We start from the raw sequence: 17,290 nt of genomic DNA, 5'->3' as shown, positions 1-17,290 counted from the left end.
GTAAAAAATAATATGAAAGACAAGTTTCACCAAGTCAAGAAGACAGAGCTGAGTTTCCATGGAAACAAGTGGAGGGGGTCCGAGTTGGAAGATCAACCGCAGCAATGGATTAATGATCAAAGAACAGCAGTGAGAAATTGCTAGAGTCACTATTCGACAGAGGGCAATAACGCTCACAAAAGAAATGAATATAGAATATTTTCAAGGAGGTGCTTTCGTTTTATTATAAGAATGCGGCTACTATCCATCCGGGCAAAGACGACCATTTTCCACTTGTACTGCAGTATAAAGATTGCCGACAAACACATCCAGCTCAACCACATCCACATGGATGGGGGGCCGCTCACTTTCGAAAATCTCGGTCGCAAGTCGTCTTTTACCGTTGTGCCCGGTTGCCATGGTCATGGACAGACACTGCCACCTATGGTAATTTTTAAGAGAAGGCGCTGTTAGGTTACAGTCTAACAAAAGAGAGAGAGAGACAGAGAGAGGGTGACTTCACTTCACTTCTCAACTTCACTCTGCTGATGCCACACTACTCACGACATCTCGTAAACCGGCGTCTGATTGGCTGTGATGTCAGCAACATTAACTGTAATGGGTCCGATTAACTTTTACACAGACGCTGCACAAAGCGAAATCTCTCTAACCAGCCATCAGATTGGCTGAGACGTCAACAACATTAAATGAAATAGGATATTTAATGTTTGAATAGTTAAATGTGAATTGGGATTTCATGACCATTATACCGTGTGTTAGCACCCTCTGCAGGTAAAGATTTGAGACTACAGTCTGTTGTCAAGTTTGGGATTCTTTTTAAACATTTGCAGGGGGACATATTAAGCATGTCATCTTTTGCAGCAAAGCAAATTTTAAACTTTAATATCACATATTGTTTGAAAAACTAGATTTTTTTTTGTCCCAGACTGAATTGAAGTTTGATTGAAGTTTGAAGTCAATCGGATGACTCCTCGAGGATCAGGGTCAAAAGTATGACTCGCGTAAATGTGCATAAATGGGCTAAAAATTAGCATTTGCCATCAGGTGAACTAGAACCAGCTGAGTTGGTCACAATTACAACCAGCTCGTTCTGTTCCTTAAAAATCCACCACCACCATTGCTCATTTCTCCTGCTCCATAACAAACAGGTTGGCGCTCTACTCACGGTGGTTCTAAACTTGGTAAACTGAGCTAAGTGGAAGCCAGTGGAATTCACTATTGTAAATATTTTTCTCTTTCTTTTGGGTTGCTTTATTTTTGTTATTTTGTCACTTGAGTCCGCACTGTAAATATCTTTTCACCTACTGGGCAATTTTTGTGGCAATTAAAACTCACTGAACTTCATTTTTTTCGTGCCATTATTTTCAATTTTTTCACGAAAAAACCCGTGACAACGGCCAACTGCATACCCATTTAACTGATTGGAGGTTAAGTTAATGTCAAAGCCAAATGCTTCAATTGATTTATACTAAATTTGATTTTTTACTTTTTTTTTAATTGATTGTATGAAATAACCTTGTGCAATTTTAGAACCCTGAGAACACTGACTGAACTTGAACATACCTCTGAACTAGTTAATTGATGAAGTGCACTACTCTAGAAATATATTTTAGAACATGAGATTTTCACAAAATGTGAATTTATATTTACAATTATTTTGTATTTTAGCATTTGCTAATTTCTATAGATTATGTAATTATTACCACTATGAATTATGTTTATAGGGTTTATTGTTTTTATAACAAGTAAATTGTGTATAATTGTGCTGATCTAGTCTTGTTTTAGGTCAGTCCCCCCCCCCTTGAATATGGACCACAACCACTTGATGGCGAGCTACACAAGTACTGCTGAAAAGCAGATAAAAAAACAAATCCCCAATAAGAACTTCAGCTTTGCAGTCCGTGTTTTTTTTTCTTTTTCCCCTTGCTCATTAGTGCAATGGATTTTTGTTATTGTTGTCAGTATTTTGATAATATTTCTTATAAATCTAAATTACAATTGTGTGATTATAAATACCTGTTTGTAATTAATATGAATTTAAATACTTTATAATATATCTTTTGAAACTCTATTTTTGTCTTGGTGAAATTTTTCCCACTTCGAGATTCCATAGTCGATCCTTATCTGAGACAAAAGTAGTCAGTATTATGCCTAGCCCACTCACGTTACACATTCCATTGCTTGAGTCCCAAAAATAACTAGAGCTGAAAGAAGCTATAAAGGAAGCTTGCAGACCTGGCAAAGTTGTGGTACTGGCACGATGGGACACGGACACATTGAAATTGCAATTTTGGGAAAATTAGGTATGTCAGATTCAAACCAATTTTGATTAAATATAATCCCTATAAAAAGCCAAAAATTTGATAGGAAATTTTATAAAGCTGACTTCCTCTTGATTCTGTTAGAATTTTTTTTTTTAAATCTTGGGTTTTTACAAGAGCCTCCAACTTTTGCTAGAGCTTGTTGCGCTAAAAAAACTTGTAGTGGCGTTATCGAGCCATGTTTTTCTTTTTAACATCATATAATAACCTAATGAAATATCATTGCTGCTGCCAGGCCTGAAGTTGTCGCAATCGTGGGTTTTTTTTTGGGGGGGGTGAATTGAAGTTGCCAAGGCAACAGCTTTGCATAAAATTTCATGAACTATGTGTTGCATTATGATGAAGCCTAAAACCTCTTTCGAACAAATGTGAGATAAATCTGATCAGCCTAAATAGACGAAATACACCAAACATTAAAAAATATATTTCCTTACGACAGTCTTTTAAAACTCCCACAGTAAACAAATAAAACATTGCTGATTTTTTCAGGCCTGATATGTGAGAAAAGTTTTATGAGTTTTCATGGATATTTAGTCCATCAAAATCAGTGTTCTTTTATTGGAGAACTGTGCAAAACCACAGCCACAGCTTTTCACAAAATATTACAAATTTTGTATTGTGACATCTTGAAGGCCAAGACACTCATTTGAGCAAATATAAGGTTACCTTTTAACCTGTGCGGAGAAATCCATCAAAGAAAATTACTTGTTTTTGCGTAAAAACAACTTTTGTATTTGGACATCATAAAGGCGTAAATCCTCTTCAGAGCAAGTATGAGGTAGATCATGTAAACTCTTTAGGAGAAAAACATCAAAGAATGAAATAGCTTTTTCCTTTAGTCAGTAGATGGCGCTATCACTACAATGAAAAATAAGTTTGTAGAGAAGTGTGTGAGAAATCAGAGGTAATTGTAAGAGCCATATTTTGAAATGTTTTATCTCATTTTGAATTCATTATTATTATTGTTATCTTCTTAATATATTATTTTGAGATGCACAATGTGTAATTTCATTTAAGAAGAAACTTTAGTTTAGTATTGTGTATAGTGTTCCTGGACGAATGAGCAACACATGAGTACCGTATTTTCGCGATCATAAGGCACACTTTAAAGTCCCAAATACTCCACAAAATAGACGAGGCACCCTGTAATAGGATGCGCCTTGTGCGGAGACTGCAAGCCGCTGACCTGTACATGTGCTATTGTGTCGAGCAACAGGCCAGTTCACCCAAAGGGCTTTTCAGAGTGCATGTTAGCACACCCTGCTGGTTAAAATCTGAGACCGCTGGGTGCAGAATTGATTGTGACAAATACATTCTATCAATACCTCTTTTGAGGATGGTTTGAGACAGTACGTAGTTAGAGGAGACCAGTAAGTACTTGCGTGAGAGAGCTAGACAAAAGGGCAGCTGACCATGATGTCGTAGTCTGTCTTATCATTCATGTTGTTGCAAGCAAGACACAGCACTGGTTTAGACAACAGACAGCAAAAAAAAAAAGCAAAAAAAAAAAAAAGCACACCACTCAAATCTCTCTAATGAGCTATCTGATTTGCTAAGGTTAATAGGCTCCCAGAATGCATTGCAACTTTTTGTGTTATTTTTATTTCTTTTTGGGATATGAAAGGCATGTTTTGTGTTAATTGTATTTCTTTCATTGTTTGCTTGTACGCTGTTCAGTGAAAGTTTAGTTTTTTTTATTTAAAACCGTGACTCTAAGGAGTGTGGCGACGAGTGACATCCCTCCCTCTGATATTGTTGGTTTGCTTGATTGTCACATGAGCTCCTCCTACAGCATTAGTGGTACTTCCATTGACAAAGCTGCCTTTCTTAAATGGAGTGCTGGCAAGCGCAAGTTAACATGCGTGAGCTAACATGCGCAAGCTAGCATGCGCCTCATAGTGCAATGGGGCTAGTGTACGTGTTAAATACAGAACTGGCACCCACCACTGACGCTATGGCCTTTGATACAGCGCGTCTTTTGGACGCAAAAATACGGTAGCAGTGACGTACCGTATATATGTTAGTCATGTGATGCACCCCATTCTCATTCAGGTCGGGTGGTGGTGACAGTTTTTCTGACCAACCTCGAGCAACGACCTTGATCAGCGACCAACGTTACGATAAAGAAATAATCACCAATCATTGAATTTCAGTACAACGAAAGGACAAGTTTTTTTTGTATTTGTGTTTTGACTTATTTGTAAACCTGTGGAACAAAGATCCTTAGTTGTAAGTTTTGTCGCGTCAGACTGGTTATTTATTCAGCCGCTCCCAAGGTGGCACATAAAACAAGAAGGAGTTGCCACCACACAGTCAGAAAAAACTCCACTGGAAGCCGGGAAAAATTCACCAGAAAGTCAGAACTTACCTCAACATCCAGGAAGCCTGCCTCGGATGATCGACATGGATCGGATCCATTGAAGGAGAAGGCAAGTTTGAGGAAATGAGCTACTAACGTTGCTACGTTAGCCTGCTAGCGAGCTTCGCTGTCATTGCGTCACTCAAGTCAAGTGGAAGTCAAGCAGTAAGAACGCGAGCTTTCGACTCGTTCATTCACAAAAGTTTGGAACCATCTGCTGCTAAGATAATTGCTGCACTTCAAAGAATTGAAGGAAATTAGCATTTGATGTTGGAAAAGTTCGACTATTTGGACATTTGCTGGTAAACGGACCAGTAATTAATCAAGATGCCAAACGACCCAGAGAATGAACAGACACCCGCTGATTTTGGCCACCACAAGAGAGCACCACAGCCCACCGAAAAGGCATTGCAAGAAAAACTGTGTCGTCGAATTGGAAAAGGAAAGGAAAGCTTGGCAAACACACATCGAAAATGAATAAAGTAGATGTCCATCGTTTGGACCGACAGAACCACAGTTTCAAGATACATCGACAACGAAAACAGTTGCTTCAAGACGTTTGTTGCAAATAAGGTCAAAGTGATAAGAGAACATAGCCATCCTTCCCAGTGGCATTATGTGAAGTCCAGCGACTACCTGGCGGACCAAGCCTGAAGGGGAATGAAAGTGAAGGATTTTATTCAAAGCAAGACTTGGTTGCGAGGCCCAAGTTTCCTTCAGATGTCTCAGAAAGATTGGCCTGAAGTGCCTAATGTGAAAGACCTACTCCAAGATGACCCTGAGGTCAAGTCGTATGTCGCGAAGGTGGAAGAGGATGGACAGGAAAGGGTGCTGCCCTTGAATGAGTCAATACTACATTACTCTGAATGGACAAAGCTGAAAAGGGCAGTGGCGTGGTTTTAAAAGCTGAAGCAGTTGCTGCTGCACCTGAGAAAGAAAAGTCTTCATGGACAAGATCAGGAAGACTGAGAGCCAGCAAAGCCGACAAGAGCATCCGGTAACAGAGCACATGAAAGGACTTTGGCTGACACTTCAGCCAACGCTGCTCACAATAGAGGACCTAGAAGAGGCTGAGAACGACCTGATACAGCTTAGTCAAAAACAAACATACCCAGAAGAAATGTTAGCTCTACGAAACAGTGGACATTCGAGAAAGCCTAGTCCAATCTACAAACTGGATCTCTTTCTGAAGGATGGAATCACGCCAGCACTTGCGATATTTTGCAGACGTTCTCCCACCGCTGCTCTCATCTTGCAACACATCCACAAAGAAATAGGACATTGTGGACGTAACTACATGTTGGCCAAGCTGCGCACAAGGTATTGGATACCTCAAGTAGGCTCAGTAATCGGAGGCATGGTTTCAAGATGTACTGTCTGCAGAAAGCTCAACAGTAGGACAGGAGAGCAAAAAATGGCCCATCTGCCATTGGATCAAGATCAGCCTCCGTTTTACTAATGTAGGAGTGGAATTTTTTGGGCCTTTTGAGGGTAAGAGGGGGCAAGGCCATGTAAAAAGGTATGGCGCACTCTTTACCTGTCTCACCACAAGGGTTGTCCACATCGAGATCGCCCATAGTCTGGAGACAGACTCTTGTATAAACGCGCTCTGCCGCTTTATATGAGGAAAAGGTCAGGCCAAGATCATGCGGTCAGACAATGGGACCAATTTCATTGCGCCTGAGAGAGAGCTACGCGAGTCTCTTCAAGAATTCAACCAATGACAAATGGAATGATGGAGAAAGGAGTTGAGTAGATCTTCAATGCCCCCGCAGCTTCTCTTCACGGTGGCGAGTGTGAAAGACAGATTTGCACAGTATGGAAGATCTTAAACTCAATCAACAGACAACAGTCACTGGTTGATGAAAGGCTGTTAACCGTCATGTGTGAGGTGGAGTCTATTATTAACAGCAGACCTCTCACCCTGGCATCGGACGACCCAGATGATCTTGACGTTTCGACACCAAACCACTTGCTGCTTCTGAAGGCACAACCCAGCATTCCAACAGGAATTTTCTCTCTGGATGACCAGCATGCTCGAAGATGGCATCAGATGCAATATAGTGCAGATCTGTTTTGGACCAGTTGGCTCAAGGAATACCTGCAAATGCTCCAGAAACGGCAAATGTGGTCGAGACCCAAGAGGAACCTTCAAGAGGGCGATGTCATCTTGATAGCGGATGTTGCTGCACCACACAACACCTGGATGATGGGCCGGGTCACAAAAGCCTTTCCTGATGCTAAGGGTGTGGTAAGACGAGTTGTTGTGCAGACAAAGACCAGTCAGGTGGACAGACCAGTGAGTAAGCTCTGCTTGTTTCAAGAGTCAACATGAAGATTAAGGACTCATACTCTGGACTCAATTGAAAATGTGAGCTTTAATAGTTTACGTTCATGAGTAAGGAATCTTACTTAAATACTTGGGATTGCGCTTATATTTGCTGTCTGATGGCTCTTGAGTAATATATTAGAATTATGTAATTGTTCCGCCCACAGCATAAACAGTTAGGGGCCGGAAATGTAAGAGCCATATTGAGAAATCGTTTCTTTTATTTTGAATTCATGATTATTATTTTCTTATTATTTTGAGACGCACAATGTTTGATTTCATATAAGAAGAAACTTTAGTTTAGTATTGTGTATAGTGTTCCTTGACTAATGAGCAACACGTGAGTATTAGTGGAGTGCCGTATGTAACCAAGTTAAAAATACTCATATTTTCAACTGAATGTGGTTTAATAGTTCATAGTTTCAGGAATATAAATATGTTGTTAAAAGCAAAACTATAATTACAAGCAATAAGGTTATTGGGTTTCCTAATATGGGGAGGTTGAATATATGATGTTATTAAATTTCTGATAAGTTGTTTGTTTTGTTATATAATTTCTGTTGAAATGTGTTTGGTATAATATCCCATGAAACAAAAAAAATAGGTATATAGTTAGTGTTACAAATTTGTGTATCTCTTTTTGGTATTAAGATCACATCCGAGCTGAGAGAGAGAGAGGGAGAGAGACGATGGCGGCTGCGGAAAGGAACGAGGACCAGTGTACAGTAAAGTGGACCTTCATGATTTTTTTTAGCGAAAGTGTTCAACTGGGACTCTTTCAGGAACCTTTGTCTAAGAGTTGGTCAGTTTGAGTGGACTACTCGACGGAAGACCGACGGTCGTGGAATTAGCCACTAACACAGAGGCTAATCGGCGCACATGGACTTTGCTCCGCAGATAGCGACAAGCTAACTCATTAATTAAGGCCTGCGTGGATGAAGAAGTGGACGACGACGACCAGGACCCTGAGCGGTCAACACAGAGTGGTGGACTTGGAGCACCTGGCCGACACCGCATTGTGGACTTGGAATCTCAGCTTTGCCTTTCGTTTTTCTTGCCATCTGGACCATAGAAGTGAACCTGTATCATTGGAAGCTAGCATTGTTTCTTTGCCTTCGGTTGAAGGAGCCACTTTGTTTTAGGCTACTACGCAAGTGTGTTTATTGCCTTCTTGATGAAAGCTTGTTTTATAAGCAATAGTGCTATTTTGAGGTTCAAAAATTTTGCAATGTTATTGTCCTCTTAAGAGAGACTAGTGGAGGGGCAGAGTTTATCAGCCATTTAAAAAGCAAATTGCAATTTACTACTTTTCAACGACCCGGTAAATAGATGCACATAGGGTAAATGTTTGAGTAATAGTTATATAAGAGAAGAACCTGGGTTAGCCACCTCTCAATATAGTCACCCAGGCTAGAGAGGAAATATATGTTAGTCATGTGACGCGCCGCATACTCATTCAGAAGGTCGGGTGGTGGTGAGAGTTTTTCTGACCGACCTCGAACAAAGACCTCGATTAGCGATCTCGATCAACGACCTCGACCAATGTTATGTTTTGAGTTATTAGTAAACCTGTGAAACTAAGATCCTGAGTTGGAAGTTTTGTCGTGTCAGACTGGTTATTCATTCACCCACTCCTACGGTGGCAAGTAAAACAAGAAGGAGTTGCAGATACCGTAATCATCATTTCTTTAAGTTGTATTGCATTCTATAGTGTTTGTGTTTTAGATTGTATTCTAATTTCCTGCTAATTTATATTACACCATATGGAAAGCGCGTTGTTACAGCTCCAGCTGTTGTGAAATGCTCTATATAACGTTGTGTCGTATTGTATAATGTACAGCCACTATTGTCATGAAGTCAACGCCAACCTTTAAACTAAATTCAAAATGGCAGACTTCATGTGAAGTCTGGCATATGGATTCGTGCGACTTTTTTATATCAATTAGCCTGTTACATATGCTACCAATTTTTCATAGTTCTGGATGAAATGTACAATTGGGGCTGTTTTTTTTTTTTTTTTTTTTTTTTAACATTTCCAGGCCTGAACGATGCGCAAAGACTGATGAGTTTTCATGCTTATTTAGTCTGTCAAAATCAGTTTTGTTTAATTGGCGAACTGTCCGTTATCACGCCCACAGCTTTCAGCGATAAATCACACAAATTTTTATTTCAACATCATGAAAGGACTAAATACTCGGGCAAATATGAGGTCGATCTTGTAAACATGCAAGGAGAAAAACTTCAAAGAATACTGACGACAAATCAAACAGCACTTCACAGACAACAAATATGATACAGAACATTTTCCACATAGGCCGTAGAGCTGCAGACATAAATTGGGCACTGGAGAAGTCACAAGAACGCCATTGCAAAATCACAAAAGACAATGTGAGATCGGAGCACACACAATTGCACACAGACAAGATGGCAGGAGAATGCCAGCCTTGGGATAAGCCATGGGAACCAGACGGGGATCAACCTTCCAGGCAATAATCAACCAGGAGATGACCTTCCCTAGGACGTGGACCCATGCCATGGGAGTGAGCGAGGACGACCGATTTCAACCTACATTACCCTTGGCATAGAAACCTGGCTAGAGAAATCATAAAATGTGAGGACAGCCTTGTAGAAAGCGCGATTTTTCCAACAGCACACGCTCGAGTGCAGGTCCTCGTGAGGATGAGAAAAGCCGCCCAGATATATGACTTGTACTATTTTCCTGAACTCCTGAAACTGAAGAAACTATATATCGGAACTAAACTTGAATCAGTTTTTGAGTCTTTATTTGACCCTTTTCTTTTTGAAAACAAAAAACGAACACGTACTGGACTAAATGTGGCTTATTAAAGTCCCTAAATACTTCTCATTTCCTTCGTGACTAAATTTCAACGGGACGTATAGTGTCCCAGAGTTGGAAACTACCAGTGTTGGAGAGCCTAAGGTGGACTGTATAGGTGACTCGGCTCAAAGGTGATATGCTCTTTTCACCCCCGGGTGTCGGTTAGAACACAAGGAAGAGTTCAAGATGTGGGTTGGCAGTTTAATGGTTTCTCATCAACCAATGTAACATGTAACAGCACAGACAACAGGCTGACAAACATCGGCACAGGTAGCAATGCTACTAGGATGTAGATGCAGAGCTAGTGAGTGTGAGCTAGTTGAGCGTGTGAGAGAGTGAGCGTGTGAGCATGTGGTTCTGTACCAGAAGAGAAAACAACATATGACTGCATGGCTCAACTGAACACAATTGAAACTGAAGAACAGTTACAAGTAGGCTGTACAATCTACTCTGCATGAGTTAACTACACAAAGCCAAATGAGACATGCATTGACTTTGCGACACTGAATAATGACCGACTGCAGCCGTGGACGGTGCGCAATGGCGCCGTCAATGAGGAACGCGCACTGCCCGGAAAACACACGAACACTGAGGCATCGAACACATCTCATGCTAGTGGCTGTCGGCTAACAACTGCTGCGCAACAGGCAGTTGTCAGTAACCCGCATGCAGGTACTTCTCGCGAGAGCTCAGCACTAACGCGATTCTAATCGTACAATAAGAACGCAAACCATGTTGACATCCACTCTTAGTAACCTTTCTAACAACCAGAGATGGGCATCGTCAGTCCGTCGATGACCTTCTGCTTCTGTCAGGCCAGCCCAATACAATCTGAGTCATCGGCAACAGCCAAACAAAGTTGAGAACGGACTTACCGATACTACATCACACACATGTGCCTCACACCTGGCAAATCAATTAAAAAAATAAACAAATTGTGTTGTACACCTTTTGGTCAGATAAATCTTAACAATATTGTCGCAAATATTGTCGCATATTGTTTTTATTTCACCAAATACTAAGCAGGGTGAGTGTGTCTGTTGTTATAATATTTTTCGTTATTTGGGTGCATGTCTGCTTGTGCACCGACTGAGCGTGACATTAAAATTCTGTTCTGGACCTCTACCGACTATCACCAGCAAGGGACGTAATGGGCCGGCCGGGGCTGGTGGTGTGGGGGTGTCCATAGGCACTCACAACACCTCAGTGATTGTTGATAAAGGCGGCATCAAATACTGGCAAAGGCATCTGCATGTGGTTGATTCGCATCAATTTTGAAAATCATCCGCCTAAAATATTGCATTTCAATATGTTCCCAAAGAGAAAATGTACCAATTTATCAATAAAAAAGTAGCACATAATAGAGTAATATTTACTTTCCTAATCAATTGTCAGAGCAAATGTGAAAAATATGATACAACCAGTCATGACCTTGTACTGAAAATCTAGGATAAAAACTTACAACATTCCTAAATCTTCCACCGTGTGGAAGCAGATATTATAATGATAAAAAGGCCTTGAATGCTCCGAAAACCACAATGGGAGTTCATATTGCATTTGCGTGTATTTCATAACTCAGTAGGGTCCTTACCTGGAGGCATCGGTGTTTTCCTTTGAATTAAAACTACAGCCACTTTTGTATTCCTGCTCTGGAGACTGGATCTAAAATGTAAGAGTTGATATTAATTGCAAAACTGTATAATATGTATGTATATATCTATTAGGGCTGGGCTAATTTACCGTTACCGAAATTTATTACAATAACCACCATCATTTTGCCCACGTCGGTAAATTCGGTGTTTAAAAAAAAAAAGAAACGTCATTTGTCTGCCGCTATGTTCATGGCCCTTTAAGACGGCTACCGCGCGTGTAGTCACGTGACTCCACCCATCTGCACAAGAAGACGCGGCGGGGGCTGGCGATTCAAATCAAGAAGCAGCTGACAAGGCTGAAGACGAAGTAATGTTAGTTGAAGTTGTTCCTGTTGTGCTTGCCCCGAAAAGAAATCTGTCGTTTGGAAATGTTTTGGGTTCCATAAAGACGATGTTTGAGCAAAAGAACACGAACTACAAAGTGCGTCGTAGCACCGAAAACAGCGCGTCCAACCTTTTCTTTTTACCACCTACAACACAACCACACTGTTGACTTGGAACTTGAGCTAAAAGCTCAAAGTGAGAAGCAAGGTTCGACAAGTGACAACAGCCCATAATGGAGGCGACACCATACGAGAGAAAGAGGTGGACGTGATAGCCTAGCACATAGCTGAAGATATAGCTCATCAAGCTACAGTGGAGCGCACAGGATTTAACCGACTTATGAAAGTAGACGGCAGGAGGTACGAAAATATTTTTCGCAAACCGTACTTCCCAATATGGACAACATCGGGACGGGAGCTTAGACATGTCAAGCATTTTGCGTCCACATTCGACTTGTGGTTGAGTCGCAACATGGATCCCTGTTTGACCCTGACTGTGCATTACATAGACGACAAGTGGCAACTACACACCAAAGTACTCGAGACGGCTGATGATGCACACTTGTTTATTTGGCTTGCATTGACATTTTTTTCATTTTATTTTGCATTTTGTTTACTGGCCACACTAGCTCCTTTCCACATGGCATTATTTATATTGTTTACAAGAGACCTTTACTTAAATCTAGGCCTTTGCACATGGCATTACAGCATCTTGGCGCAATCGGAAAAAGATTTTGCTAGAGGTATTCTCCTGTTCTTTGTGACATTGTTCAAGTCATGCAGAGCAAGCTATTTGGATTTGTTTATACAAATGAGTTTTGTACTTTTATTTTTCATTGAAAGTAATGTGTACCAGTTGGTCAATAAAAAAAACAGCTAATATGCATTTCCTGCATTTATTTTGATTTTGGTTCACGGGGTGAAATTTATTGTGCATTTATCGTTATCGAGGTAAAATATCCCAATTTATCGTGATATTGATTTGAGGTCATATTGTCCAGCCCTAATATGTATGCATGTGTATCATATATATATATATATATATATATATATATATATATATATATATATATATATATACACACACACACACACACGCATATATACACACACACACATACACATAAATAAATACATATAAATACATACATAAATAAATAAAGTACAAAGATATACTGAATGGCACTGGAGATTAGATCCAAGATGGCGCCATGGATGGTTCATAGATACTGCACTCCCTAGTAAGGATGTAACGATTCATCGAATATCGACATAATATTGATTTAAACCGCTGAAATTATGCATTGATATTATTATATAGTTTTATCGCGATCTCAGACAAGGCGATTTCAAGACCTCAAAGCTGCTTTTTTAAATGACTCTTGCGCCCCATGCTCCCGAAGAAGGAGAAGTCAGGCTAGAACCGCATTAGGGCAAAGAGCCACCAGCTATGAAAAGAAATGTATTTCAATCAATCCATATCTAGACATAAAATGACAGCTACATTAGCAATCAGTCCCAGTCCAAGAAAGGAACACGTAAACGGCTGACGTAATCATGACAAAGTCCGATGTCAAAAGTATATTAAATACTTGTAATCTTATCAATAATATTTGCGCTATTTTGCACCACAGAGTACTGAGTTTCGAGATCCACCCAATAATAGGTCATAAAATTATACATTTTAATCAGTTTAGCTTAGCTAAGAAACAATTATATTGACATATAGTCTGACACCTCGGTACAAAGAACATGTCCATTAGTAAGAAATGTAAAACATTTGGGGTTTAAAGAAATTGATTTTCATAACACACTTACACATAAATACAAAATTATACTTGACGGCAAGTAGTTTTTAAAAACTACCAGAAATAACTGCCGCCCTTACAAAATCTCTTTAGTGTCCTTACATTATTACAGTAATAGCGTTTGCTTTTAATGGTTTAATGGCATTTTCTGTCATGTTTGTAAATGTCACTGTACATTGTGCAGAAAATAGCAAATTAAATAAAAATCTCAGTATCGGTTAGAAAAATTGCGAATGGCAACACCTAACAATACAACAAAATCTACCTATTTCGTTCAAACACATTCAGATACAGTGCTAAAATATATATCGGTGGGTCATGGGGACAAAGGTACATACCGCAATTTGTATGTGTAGATTACATTATGCATACTAGAGAATCAAACCAAAACATTTTGTAGTGAGGTTGAATAAAAACAAAATTAAAACGTGTTTAGGGGCGGCACGGTGGGCGACTGGTTAGCACAATTGCCTCACAGTACAGATGTCGCGGGTTCGATTCCGGCTTCGACTCTGGCCTTCTTGTGTGGAGTTTGCATGTTTTCCCCGTGCCCGCGTGTGTTTCCTCCGGGTACTCCAGTTTCCACCCACATTCTAAAAACATGCATGGCAGGTTGATTGGACACTTTAAATTGCTCCTAGGTATGAGTGTGAGTGCAGATGGTTGTTCGGTTTTGTGTGCCCTGCGATTGGCTGGCAACCAGTTCAGGGTGTCCCCCGCCTACTGCCCGAAGACAGCTGGGATAGGCTCCAGCACCCCCGCGACCCAAGTGAGGAGAAGCGGTACAGATAATGAATGGATGGATAAAATGTGTTTCAGTTTTCTTTAGCACGGTACATTACCCTATATATTCATAAAGGTTCAGTTCAGTCCTGTCTACATTAAAAAAATGATTGGTGCCCAAGTGAAATATGTTTATAAATATTTATAGGTAGTTTCAAAGTATTAGAGCAACGCAGCAAAGTGTAACTTTGGGTTCCATTTAAAATGCAAAAACTTCTTACACATCATTGCAAATTGCTTTTGTGGATGGCTGCAGCACCACACACGAGCGCACAAAGACAAGCATAGCAGCGATTTAAAACAAAATCAAAAAAATAAAAAATCAAATCAGAATCAGTGATTGAAAATCAAATCAAAGCCTGAGTGAATCGTTACATCCCTACTCTATAATACTCATTGTTTTTCACATTTCAACCTTTCTCTTACCACACAAGTGGACACTAAATTGCTTAATGTCTCTCTGCATCATTTGCACAAGTGTCGTATCAGTATTACCACACTACTGGATGTTTAAGGATGTTCTGCATCATAATTTAATGCATTATTATTATTATGTTTACACATTTGCTGTTGTATCAGTATTCACTACTGAATATGCTACATTGCTTAAAGAGTTTCTGTCGTTATGTCTTAAAAGTATATTTTGTACATGGCTTGTTGCTGTTGAAGTAGAGTGACACCAACTACAAGAGACAAATTCTTCATGCATTTTCAATACTTGGACAATGAAGATGATACTGATTCAAAAAACAGACTACACGACTATTAACATGTATGTTTGCATTATACCCAATTGGCTGACTTACTGCATAGAAATGAAATACAATTTGAAGGTGAGCAAAACTGTTTAAGGGAAGTGATGATAAATTCTACAGATTTAGGGAAAATTAAGAATAACATACCTGACAATCTCAACCTTAGTGGCACATTCAGATTGTTTCTCTTTCCACTGTGGGTCATCCCAATCTAATTCATAGAAGAGAACAACCAGTGCTGGCACTTCGTTCAGGTGCTTGTTCATCCAGGACGTTTTCAATATTCCTTTAGGAATGTACCACTCATAGGATGTACGCTATGGGGGTGGGGGAAGAACATAACCGTTAATTGACGACTTCACAACTCAAACAAAAGAACTTGTGAAATAACGTCAACAAACCTTAGTTCGACATTTGGGATACTCATGGTCTCCAGGGAGGATTTTGAAAGAGATTGGTACTCTATCAGCTCGCCGGTTGGCGCTGAACACTTCCCAAATAGCACGGTGAACAGCATTGTACACCACATCCAAACCAGTTAAAGCGACAAAAGCCATCGGTCGACAACATAGCTCGGTTGGAAGCTCCCACTGCAGACCTGCCATCCCGAACTTTCAACGGTGGCTTTAACTATCAAGTTAGACAACGAATGAAGTAAAAATATTATAACGGTTTTCTTGGTATTGCACCGCGAATTCAGCGTAGCTCCTCCTACACGATCAGCAAAGGAAATATACGTATACAGACCGAATTACATACCAGGATGTATTGTATATTTCGGACAAACAACATTATCCGAGTTACTCACAGTCAAATACAGTTTATATCAGAAAATCGCTGATCGACAAAAACAATAATCTCATTCATGAAATCGGAAACACATTTTATCGATCAAAACGTATTTTAAAAGAACTAATAAAAGAGACAAACGTACTCCTCTCTGTCTATGTCTGACATAGGCTCTCCGGAAAAGGGTGGAGATTGTCTTATTTTTTCCTTTTATGCGAATAGCAAACAACGTTTTTGTAGCACTACCGCCCCCATTTGGTAAGGAGTGTGGCTCTTTTACCTTTGGCTGTATAGTTGCGAACAAATAAATATGTCAGGTAGTATGAATTTAATTATTTATTCAATTATTTCAATATCTGTTTTACGCAAGCGTATTGCTGCCACAAGAATAAGTGTCGCCAGACCTCAGCTTTTTATGGGGCGCGCTCAGAAACCCACTGAACCATCATTGGTTCTCTCATTCATAGCGTTGTTGAAATGTGTAAGCGTGGGATCGGTTCCCACTCGGTGACAGTGTCTATGTCGACCCTGTGACTGGCTGGCGACCTGTTCAGGGTGTGGTGCGCAGTTCGCTCGTAGTCAGCTGAGATAGGCTCCAGCACCCCCCCGTGACCCTTTATAGGATAAGCGGTGTGGATAATGACATGCAGCCCATGAGTTCACCTCGGGGCGATGCAAACTGTCTCAGAATTGCACTAATATGCGTTCTGAATTGAGATTAATAATAACTGTGCATCAATGACTGTCATGACACCTGATTTTAAAATAACCATTAAACATGTGGTTTTCGTTATTCTGCAACCAGACCTTTCCTGGGGTACACTACACCTCAGATATCCAACCAATGTACTTTCATTAAGATCTGATGTTGCATTTAAAAATAAAAGTCAGAGGAAATCTGAAATGTCCTCCTCTACACCTGATTTAAAAAAAAAAATCATAAAAAAAATCTGTTTTTGTTATCCTGCAACTAGACCAGCGTTGGGGAACACTACGCCAGGTATCCAACCAAAGTACTTTAATTAAAATCTAATGTTGCATTTCGAATAAAAGGACCTCAAAATTTGAACTTTCCCGTTTTACAGCTAATTTCAAATAATCATCAAAAATTCTGTTTTCGTTATTCCCCATCTAGACCAGTGTGGGGGGCACACTATGTCAACCCCGATATTCAACCAAAGTACTTTTATTAAGACCTGATGTTGCATTTCCAAACTAAAGGCCAACAAAATCTGGATTTTCCACCTCTCCTCTCACCTCTAATTTCAAATAATCATTATGTATTCAGTTTTCGTTATATTGCAACCAGACCAAAGCTGAAGCACACTAGGC

The 17,290-nt window shown here is 40.0% G+C and overlaps 1 protein-coding gene across 9 annotated transcripts in view; it reads right to left on the bottom strand.

The window, feature by feature from the left end:
- The window catches only part of trappc11 (trafficking protein particle complex subunit 11), a 236,754-nt gene extending 220,564 nt beyond the window's left edge, over positions 1 to 16,190 (bottom strand). For 6 of the 9 annotated variants that reach the window (XR_015839605.1, XM_088279770.1, XM_088279763.1 and 3 more), the window contains exons 1-5: positions 16,104 to 16,190; positions 15,571 to 15,799; positions 15,317 to 15,486; positions 14,108 to 14,224; positions 11,440 to 11,510 (exon numbers count right to left, since the gene is read on the bottom strand). Coding sequence is in view for 8 of the 9 variants with exons in the window: in XM_088279770.1 (XP_088135896.1) it covers positions 11,440 to 11,510; positions 14,108 to 14,224; positions 15,317 to 15,486; positions 15,571 to 15,774 (562 nt within the window). In the remaining variant the exon portion in view is untranslated. The remainder of the gene's footprint in view (positions 1 to 11,439; positions 11,511 to 14,107; positions 14,225 to 15,316; positions 15,487 to 15,570; positions 15,800 to 16,103) is intronic. The other 3 variants (XM_088279766.1, XM_088279767.1, XM_088279768.1) reach the window with 1 other exon arrangement.
- Between the last annotated feature and the right edge of the window lie 1,100 nt (positions 16,191 to 17,290).

This window comes from Idiotropiscis lumnitzeri, chromosome 17, assembly GCF_059441095.1.
Source record: "Idiotropiscis lumnitzeri isolate Australia: NSW breed Sydney's pygmy pipehorse chromosome 17, RoL_Ilum_1.0, whole genome shotgun sequence".
NCBI classification, from domain to species: Eukaryota; Metazoa; Chordata; class Actinopteri; order Syngnathiformes; family Syngnathidae; genus Idiotropiscis; species Idiotropiscis lumnitzeri.
This window is presented reverse-complemented; position numbering and strand designations above follow the sequence as displayed.